The 9,347-nt window shown below is 36.0% G+C and overlaps 3 protein-coding genes across 4 annotated transcripts; 1 reads left to right on the plus strand and 2 right to left on the minus strand.

Moving 5' to 3' along the window:
• Positions 1 to 246: 246 nt before the first annotated feature.
• On the minus strand, positions 247 to 1,295 carry LOC113344228. Its single transcript, XM_026588233.1, has 2 exons — positions 898 to 1,295; positions 247 to 634 (listed from the first exon to the last, which is right to left on the minus strand). Exons 1-2 carry the CDS (start codon positions 1,155 to 1,157, stop codon positions 529 to 531), a joined length of 366 nt encoding a protein of 121 aa, XP_026444018.1. The 5' UTR covers positions 1,158 to 1,295; the 3' UTR covers positions 247 to 528.
• A 1,440-nt stretch (positions 1,296 to 2,735) lies between these two features.
• On the plus strand, positions 2,736 to 5,061 carry LOC113344237 (meiotic recombination protein SPO11-2-like). 2 transcript variants are annotated; one of them, XM_026588244.1, is made up of 9 exons: positions 2,737 to 3,181; positions 3,419 to 3,556; positions 3,665 to 3,753; positions 3,838 to 3,966; positions 4,037 to 4,131; positions 4,218 to 4,280; positions 4,385 to 4,461; positions 4,546 to 4,673; positions 4,786 to 5,061. In XM_026588244.1, exons 1-9 carry the CDS (start codon positions 2,887 to 2,889, stop codon positions 4,876 to 4,878), a joined length of 1,107 nt encoding a protein of 368 aa, XP_026444029.1. In that variant the 5' UTR covers positions 2,737 to 2,886; the 3' UTR covers positions 4,879 to 5,061. The 2 variants fall into 2 exon arrangements, with proteins under 2 accessions (XP_026444030.1, XP_026444029.1); XM_026588245.1 differs by lacking the exon at positions 4,218 to 4,280 and having other exon boundaries at positions 2,736 to 3,181.
• Positions 4,951 to 8,980, minus strand: LOC113344235 (PIN2/TERF1-interacting telomerase inhibitor 1-like). The gene is made up of 11 exons (XM_026588243.1): positions 8,798 to 8,980; positions 8,595 to 8,679; positions 8,374 to 8,453; positions 8,218 to 8,263; positions 8,045 to 8,132; positions 7,862 to 7,928; positions 7,498 to 7,591; positions 6,998 to 7,182; positions 6,309 to 6,587; positions 6,114 to 6,230; positions 4,951 to 5,321 (listed from the first exon to the last, which is right to left on the minus strand). Exons 1-11 carry the CDS (start codon positions 8,873 to 8,875, stop codon positions 5,265 to 5,267), a joined length of 1,176 nt encoding a protein of 391 aa, XP_026444028.1. The 5' UTR covers positions 8,876 to 8,980; the 3' UTR covers positions 4,951 to 5,264.
• Positions 8,981 to 9,347: the final 367 nt, after the last annotated feature.

Consider the following 9,347-nt stretch of genomic DNA (forward strand, 5'->3'; position numbering starts at 1 on the left):
GATTGCACTTGATGTGATAAAATCAATAACTCTGATATGAATCAGGAAAATACTTTTGGGATGCGCTGCAAAAGGCCTTCACCACGATCGATAAGAAAAACAATCGGACGACCATCCACCACTTGTTTAAGATTATCGAGGAACCAAAATTTTTTTTGTTTGTTTTCAGCAGAAACAATATCATAAACATATGGGTAAAAACCGTTGTTTCCATTGATACGGGTTGCATCCACTAAAGCACCCTGAATTTACCAATAAGGAAAGTAGCGCTCAAGTAAATCATTTGCCTAAAATACCTATAACTATGCTTACAAGCACCAAAAGATATGAAAATCCTCTTAAATCTTTTAGTTGCATGATCAATCTCAAAATTCACATAGCTATCAGGATTAGTTTCCTCAATGGCTTTGACATACCAAACTAAATCAATGTAGGACGTCTCGTCATCCCCAAACTGTTGTTCAAACCTCTACGAGCATGGTGATACTTAATATTGGACCCATAAATGTTCTTAAAAATTCAAATGATCTAATTTGGTTTTAAACTAGGATCTCCTTGTATATGGTCAGATATCAAATGCTTGACTAAATTGGTTGTCACCGGTGGACTCTTCAACCTCAAACTAACACTACATCTGCCAAAAACAAAACATAGAAAAATGAAAAATAAGTAATGTGCACCAAAATGTACACCTAAATAAAGCCTGCATATATATACAAGGTGCACAACTATGTACACCACTATGGGCATACACATGAAAAGCCTAAAATAAGAAATTTGCACCACAATGTACACCTAAAAAGCCTACATATATAAGGTGCAAAACTATATGTACCCCACTATGAACACCATAAATAATTAAAACTATTAATGTGGACTAATATGAAAATAACTCACCTGTGAAGAATATTAGCAGCTTTCATAGAGAATCGATAAATGTCACCATTCACAGGCCCAAGGTTAATCCTCCATGAACATTCAACTTCTTTACACTTTGTAGTATATCGACTCTTGTCATTTTTCAGAATACTAATCTTGTAACCAGTAGCTATCTTGTACTTATCCAAAACAATTCTAACAACTTCAACACCACCCATAAATTCTCTACCTATCTTATTAAAAATATAAATAAATTCATCGGAAACAAGAGGCTGCATCGTGATATACTACCCTTACAAGCTTAGGACTTTCAGTTTCACAGGAATTTGCAGTACTAGAACTAGTGCTACAACCAGATTTAGAACCAGAAGTATGCTTCCGAATCACGTCAATATTCAAATAGAAATCTTCATTTTTAATAAAAATAGTAAAAGAAACTAGACCTTGTATATTACCATGTACAAAAATTATCTGACCATTATCCATGTAGCTCAAACGTATAGTCTTTGGAGACAGACTTTCATTGCTTACATGCAAAACGCTTCAACTAAACTACGGTGCTCTGCGTACTTTTGTACACGAAAAGGTGTCGAATGCTCACCATGATTCAAAATAGCATAAACAACCTTTTCAGACATGGTTGACACCCGTGCATATTACAAAGAACATAGATACAAAATTGGAAAATATAAAGTGTTCAAAGAATACACATGCTATAAAAAGATATCACTCCGTGGAAATTGTAAGAATACACATGCTATAAAAAGATATCACTCCGTGGAAAATGTAAGAATACACATGCCATAAAAAGATATCAATCACCATGAACGAAATTCAGAGCGTTATAGAAACAAACACGGACATATGAAGACATCAAAAAATCAAATTACATATAAAAATATCTAAAAATCACCAACGCGAATATATTTCAAATAAAAAAAACATCTGAACCAACTAACACCGATATTTAAAACAAAAAGATTTGAATAACATTTTAACACATGACAGAGATAATAACATTTGAAGCTTCAAATCAAATTTTTAGATTTGAGTAACCTCTTTTCAGCTGCTTAATCGTGTGGGGACTTCTCAGTCGTTTCTCGAATAGAAAAGAAGTATCTTTTTTCTGGGAACATGGTCAACCAGAAAACCGTATTCGGTGTACAAGAAAGTACACATTCTATATATTCAAAAATAAATAGAAATCAAATAAATCAAAGATTTATCGAAGATCAAAGATTTACAGTCTTATTACAACACATAAATTAATAAATTAAAAGCCTACAATCAAACATCAGTTCGATTTCATATCATGCATCGAAATAGAAAAACAATAATCAAAAGCATTTCACGAGAATCATAACATAAGAAATAACAACATCAAATTAAGATCGCAAATCAATAAGTTGTAACAAATATTATTCCTATCATGAAAAACCTCAAAATCTGAAATAATTTTGAACGACAAACCAAAAGAAAATAAGCGATTAAAGATGGAAAACTAACGTGAGATTGAAATTTTGTTGCAGAAAGTCTTCCAAAATCTTTCTCGATCTGTTTAATCGCCTCCAAAAAATTTCTGTCTTAGTTTCTCTCTCAATTTTTAGTGAATTCAAATCTCAGATCCCAAAAACTCGATTCGAAAATATTGATTTATATATATAATCACTAGAAGATTATTTGTGGTATATTAAAAATACGGAAATCGAGGAATCACTGCGTTTTTGGACTAACTCGTCCACAATTTCGACTAAACTAAAAAACGTGGGGTTATTTGGACTAATGTGTACCGGGCTTTGGAGGGGTGGATTAGAACTTCCAAAACCCACTAAAGAAGGATCAAACGTTAATTTCTACACTATCTTCCCTACTCGGAGAACAAATATACACTGCCGCTTCAGAAAACCTTCCAAAATCATTTCTTCATCTTCTTCCCTTTAAAAAATCTTCATCCTCTTTCTCTTTCCCGCGTAAATCTCTAGCCAATCTTCTTTCAGATATCACAAAATGTCAGATCTGATGAAATCGTCGTTATTCCACTCACACCAACACCTCTGTCACGCAGAAATCCTCACACCAGCAGAAGTTAAAGCAAGAATCGAAGTAGCAGTACTCAATTTCCTCAGAATCTTAAATTCACCAACATCTCCAGCCATATCTGATCTCCCATTGATACAACGAAGCTCGAAAAACAGCCGAGTCAGTCGTGGATTATTAACTGATGAATCGTCGATCTTTCTTTCTCATTCTTTTACTACGAGATCGCTTATGAAACCTAGTTCTGCTAAAGCCTTCGTCAGAGGTAATAAATCTCAAAATCAAAATCAATTTATTCAGAAATTTGATTCAATTTAATTAAGCTTGTGACTCGGTCCTGGTTCTTCTACAACCGAGCCACGGCGGCGTAACTCGCAGTAACCACCGTTTTGAATGCTTTTCTTCACTGAGTTGACTCGGAAGAGTCGATCGAGTTGTTGAATTGTGGTTCTCTGAGCTCACTGTTATCTTCTTTAATGAATTTTTTGTGTTGATTATACAGTGTGGAAAGTGATGGAGATGTGTTATCAGTTACTGATGAAGGAGAAGAGAGTTACACAGAGAGAGCTTTTCTATAAATTGTTATGTGATTCGCCTGAATTTTTTACTTCTCAATTAGAGGTTAATCGATCTATTCAAGGTTAATTCATCACCCAATTTCATATAATTCTTCAATTATCTGATTTTGTTTTTGAATATTTGCTTGCTTTTTTTGAAGTTTGTGATTTGGGAATTTTTTTGTTGATAGATGTTGTTGCGCTGCTTCGATGTAGTAGGCATAGTCTTGGAATCATGGCGTCGAGTCGAGGACTTGTTGCTGGACGTTTGATGATTCAAGTATGTTTTATTTCAGTTTCGTTTCCTTGGGGTTAGCAAGAATGTGAATTGTGAAGTGATTTTGGCTTTTGTTTGCTTGGAAAGGAGCCAAACAAAGAAGTAGTGGATTGTTCAATGTGTGGGTCGTCTGGGTATGCGATTACTGGGGATTTGAGTTTGTTAGAGAAGATGAGTATTAGATCTGATGCGAGATACATTATCGTTGTCGAAAAGGTAACTAAGAGCAATAAAAATTTCGCTGATGTATGAGCTGTTTTTCTGCACTCACTGCTTTTGTGTACAGCATGCTATATTTCAGAGGCTAGCCGAGGACCGGATATTCAATCAGATTCCAAGCATACTTATTACTGCCAAAGGGTATCCAGACATCGCTACGAGGTAGTCGAAACATGGTTTGATTCTGACCTTAATTTCTTAGCTCTGAAATAGCCTGTGACACTTGATTTTTCTATGATGTAAAATAGGTTTCTTCTGCATCGGCTCAGCCGAGCTTTCCCAAATTTGCCAATCTTTGCACTGGTTGACTGGTGCAGTACATGAAACCTTTCTTTGTCTTCATGTTTTGTCTAGGAATTTGATGTACTTTTGGACCCATTTATATGCTGATAGTTTCGATCCTTTTTACATACAGGAATCCTGCAGGGCTAGCTATACTCGGCACCTTCAAGTTTGGAAGTATAGGGATGGGTTTGGAGGCATACAAATATGGTATTCTTATTTAGTTTGCAGTGCTCATTTCCTTCATTCTGTACTGTATTATTGCTTACAGAAAGAGTCATTCTGATTTTTCAGCTTGTAATGTTAAATGGCTGGGAGTCCGAGGGAACGATTTACAGCTCATACCTGAAGAATCCTACGTTGCACTGAAGCCACGTGATCTGCAGATAGCTAAAAGCTTGATGTCCTGTGACATGTTGCAGGTAAATAAGAAAATTATGCATTCCATTGACTTCATTGCTTCATGGAACTGTGCTTTTTGGTATGAGATTATAGGCCTGAAACTGTGATTTCATTTTTGGGTTCAACTTGTAGGATTCTTACAGAGAGGAACTGGCAAGGATGGTGCAGAGTGGTAAAAGAGCAGAAATTGAAGCCCTCTATTTCAATGGATATGACTTCCTGTGAAAGTACATTGCAAGAAAAATTGTCCAAGCAGACTATATCTAATAAGCTGTAACTAAGTTATTATTCCATCCTTGTTACACAATGCTGTCCACTGTTATTCCATCCTTGTTTCTATTCCGAACAAAGTTACAGGGATGTGCCATGTTGAAATATCGAATGACAGGTATAGATAAATTTAGACAAAATCAAGTTGGTCGACCTTGTTCAAACCAAGGACACAGACAGATTCATCATTACAGGATACAGCCATACAGGTCATTACACAAAAAATAGGTATAGAAACTCAAATAACCTTCTAGTGTTACCGAATGTAAAAATCAATTCTGACAACCCCTTTTTATCAGTATACTAGCTCAAAATGCTACTACAAAATCTCTGGTCTCGACTCATTGTGGGAGACTCACTTTCTTCCTGTCCAGATGAAACTTCTTGCTGCCTAGAAGCTGCATTCAGAAACACCAAACTTTTAGTGAAAGGACTGATATTAAAGACCCACAGAAATGAAAATTCTTTTATGAACTTATTGCATGTTAACTGCTTTAGTAGGTGACTACAAGCAGAGTATAAGTAGAACAATGTTCAGAAGAAACTGCTAGTATTGGATGGTGTTCCAAATCATTCTGTAACCCGTATTCTAGGTGTTATGGTCGGGTCTTGGTACTTCAATCTATTTCTCAAACGAAATGAGTAGTGAACCTACCTGAAACTAGCTGGATCCAAGTAGTTCTCTTTTAGGATTCTACTCATACCCTAACTTCAAATCTGAAAGTCTGATGTATACATAATTCATACGTTGCAGATTCTCTATTTCAATTCTTTTCATTTCCCATAGTAATAAGAACCCATTTCTGTTTTATTCATTCTCTGTTCTTTAGTTATCGTCAAAAATATAACTAAGTGGCTAATCCGAGCCCAGTTGACTAACACTTTGACGGTGGAACAAAACTAATCAAATTTCTAAGTTTTAACCACATAATCTGGAGTTCTAAACTTATGGGAACTACTGTAAGCAGGTGTCGCTCATCCAGTAACCAGTCTTAAGAAAATGCATTATTAATCTAACAACAAATAGAGAAAAATGAGTGGGCAATAAGACCAGACTTCCCTTTTGGTCTTAACTCAGCCAATGAGTCGGTTAAAATCCGACACAAACACATGCAAAGTGGGTAAAAAGATGCAGGGTATTAGACATTCATTAACCGTCAAAACTTTCACCAGTTTCTAGGATTTCATACCTTCTGTTTCAAGTATGAGAGAGCTCCACGCTTTGAAGAAAATTTTGAAAAGACAGATGGTGATTGGGCCTCAATAAGTGATCTTAGATCTTTCAGCTTCATTGACTTACCAGGGGCCTGCAATTAGAAGTCATACAGATTAAAATAGAATCTTCATTTAAAAGCTAACAAAATTGCATATGTTGAGAAAAGCACCTGACGAAGTAGCTTTTTGCACAACTTTTTCAAGTTAACTTTCTCCTCGTCACTCCTTTCTGTTATGACAACCTCACTGAGCTTTTCTTTAACTGGAGAACAAGGTTCAGCAGAATCCTCGGATTCATCGTCCTCTTCATTGGTGTCTTCACCATCTTCTTCTTCGTCATCATCTTCACTATCACTAAATGATGTCTTCTTTCCCTTCCAATCAGCACCAGCAATTTTCTTGGACTTACCCTTAGCTCCCAGACCTTGCTTTCCAGTTGTAGCTTTATCCTACAGGATGAAATGACAAACATCAGAATTACCCACAGAAATCTATACAATAACTCAAATGTTTGTGGCAATCAAAAGGTTTCTTATTTCTTGAAAAGGTAAAGACATCTATGGATTTTTTTACAAGATAGACTACGAACAATGTATAAACACCTTTGGAAGTTTGGGACCAGTTTACTGCGATTAAAATTCTATCAAATAACAACACTTCAGAGTCTTATAATCATGCTGTTGGATATTAAAATCAAATCTGAATCCCGACACTTAACCAAGTATAACAGACTAATTAAGCAGTTATACAGGTTTCAGCAAGTTTGAGATTTACATGTCAGAATCTACACACATAAGAAGATAATGACAAGAGAATATTAAAACGACTATGACTAAACCTTTAAGACAGTAAATAGTACCTGACAAAGATTATACAGATCTTCTTGATCTTGTTCATGAAAAACAGCCCTTTTGCCTGATCCAGGTGCATCATCAGAACTTCGTTTAGATTTCTTCTTCGGTTTAGACGTTGCTCCAAGAAGTCCCCCAGAAACGAATCCGTATTTAATGCCCCACCAATTTACTGGCACGTCGTTTGGCTTGTCTGTCATAATTTGAAATGTTAAGTAGAAATAAGAGAACAATACTAGTAGGTAAAAGTACTCTTGAAAAAATGTATCGCTGGCGCTGCCCAGAGCTTATAGAGCTACAGAAGTTATCTGTCAAACCCCAAAAAATCATTTGTTCACCTCAACTAAAGAATACAGCTATGATCTAAGTGAATGTTCATCATCGCAGATATTAGCTATTGCCTTGAATTCCGAAGCTTTAAATGGTTGTGCAGAAATTAAAATAAAATTTCTTTTGTTAACCTCAACTTCAGAACACTATTATCATGTATGCAAAGTTGTCCGGTTACCTTCATCTTGGCAGCTATTCGACTCAGCTGTCGCTTTTGTCTCCAATTCCGATAGTTCATCTAGTTGTACATCCTCCTTTTCGGTTTTTTTGACCTGCATATGCAAGGCATGGACTTGTTATGAACCTATTGGAATACAAGTGTAATTGCAAGCAAACCAAACTGCCAATTACAGAAACTCAATATCCTCATGTGACTAGTATAGAAAATATAATCATGTGCTTATGTAGACACAAATGCACAACGTGACTCCATGAGAGAAATATGATTCAGTATGATTACTCATTTCTTGATAATAGTTGTCCGGTTACCAACCACCAGGCATATTTGACAAGAAAAGAAAATTAGAGGTGGAGAAAATTACAAGAATTCCCTCAAGATCTTTCAAAGAATATCCATTAACACGCTTCCCTCTTTCCCTCTTTTGGTATCTACAACAACAAGAAAACCAATTCAATCAAAACCCCAGACCATAATATTACAATTTATACATGACCAATTACGAAAAACAAAACAGAAAGACAACTAATTTCATTATTTTGCCAACCTGCCCTGTGGACGAGTACTCTTAACGACAGTCTCCTTGACTTCTTTAGCTTCAACTTTCTCAGCATCAACGGAAGAAACTTTCTTGCCTGCACATTACACAAACTTAAACAATTAACTCATACTCCACACTACTTAAACAACCAACAAATACAAATCTCATTTTCACATCACCTTCTTTATCATCGTCATCATCATCTTCAATGTGTACTGCCGCTTGCTGCCAGTCACAAATAAACCAAACGAACACGTCATATTCCACAAAACGAAAAACCGGTTTCTATTTTGCGTTCAGAAATTCGAAGTACATCAAATTAAAACATTTCTTACCACTTTCAATCTTTTCAGAATATTATCAAATTGCGTAGTATCAAATGCCCAATTGTTCTTCACTTGGTCCAAACCAACACCTACAGAAGAAACCCCAATAAAACCCCACAAAAATTAAACCTAATTTTCGATACCATTCACTCAAATTACACACAAAATTGATACTTTTGCCTCAAAAACCAAAAGAAATAAAGAGAAAGGTAAAGGGTTCAATCAAAAACCTGAAGTATCCTGCTTGTTTTTAACTCGAACATGACCTTTAATTCCTTGTTTATCTTTTCCAAGTCCTTCACCTTCTTCCCATCCCTACAACACAAAAGAAACAAACCCATTTCATTGTGAAATCAAATGAACCAAAAAACCCTAATAAAGTTTCAACAATGGGTAGGTAATTTGAGAAAAAGGAGAGGGTTTTTTTTGTTACCATTGTTTTCATGAGGCGGAAAGCGGCAGATCTTCTAGAAACTCCAACATAGCAGAGAGGAGCTTCAGGTGCCGCCATGACTACGATTCTGCGAATAGATCAAGCAATCTCTCTATGCGACTCTGAGATTCAACTCAGAGGGTTTTTCGAGAGAGAATGAGCAGAACGAAAGAATGAAGAAAGGGTTTTACGATACTAAAATAGACCCAAAATTCTTGAGTTCACATTTTTGCCTTAGGTCTAAGTGGGCGTGTGGGACCCGCAAATTTGGTCAAACTCGGAGTTCAGTCCGATTCATGTTTGGGGGATTTAAGAAGGATACTTGGTTTAACTCGGAGTCCGATTACATTGGATGAGAACTAGTAAGGATACATCAGAGCTAATGGCTATGAGATGAGTGTTAAAAACATACACTCATTTCCAAGTACAGCGAGAAATTAGGTGAAAGAGTGATGAAAGAGTGATTTTCTCATCGTGGGAGGTAATTAGTATACCTGGATCAGAAAATCACCTCCCACACAGCTTGAACAGACAAAATCTCTCTAAGGCT

This window comes from Papaver somniferum, unplaced genomic scaffold (assembly GCF_003573695.1).
Source record: "Papaver somniferum cultivar HN1 unplaced genomic scaffold, ASM357369v1 unplaced-scaffold_75, whole genome shotgun sequence".
NCBI classification, from domain to species: domain Eukaryota; kingdom Viridiplantae; phylum Streptophyta; class Magnoliopsida; order Ranunculales; family Papaveraceae; genus Papaver; species Papaver somniferum.

Coding starts and splice junctions, on each gene's coding strand:
- LOC113344237 (XM_026588244.1), top strand. CDS start 2,887: ATGTCAGATCTGATGAAATCGTCGTTATTCCACTCACACCAACACCTC. Junction 4,132..4,217: donor TATCCAGACATCGCTACGAG/GTAGTCGAAACA, acceptor GATGTAAAATAG/GTTTCTTCTGCATCGGCTCA. Junction 4,462..4,545: donor TTTGGAGGCATACAAATATG/GTATTCTTATTT, acceptor CTGATTTTTCAG/CTTGTAATGTTAAATGGCTG.
- LOC113344228 (XM_026588233.1), bottom strand. CDS start 1,157: ATGCAGCCTCTTGTTTCCGATGAATTTATTTATATTTTTAATAAGATA. Junction 635..897: donor GCTGCTAATATTCTTCACAG/GTGAGTTATTTT, acceptor TGTTTTTGGCAG/ATGTAGTGTTAGTTTGAGGT.
- LOC113344235 (XM_026588243.1), bottom strand. CDS start 8,875: ATGGCGGCACCTGAAGCTCCTCTCTGCTATGTTGGAGTTTCTAGAAGA. Junction 7,929..8,044: donor AGTACTCGTCCACAGGGCAG/GTTGGCAAAATA, acceptor TTGTTGTTGTAG/ATACCAAAAGAGGGAAAGAG. Junction 6,231..6,308: donor GCAAAAAGCTACTTCGTCAG/GTGCTTTTCTCA, acceptor TTCTAATTGCAG/GCCCCTGGTAAGTCAATGAA.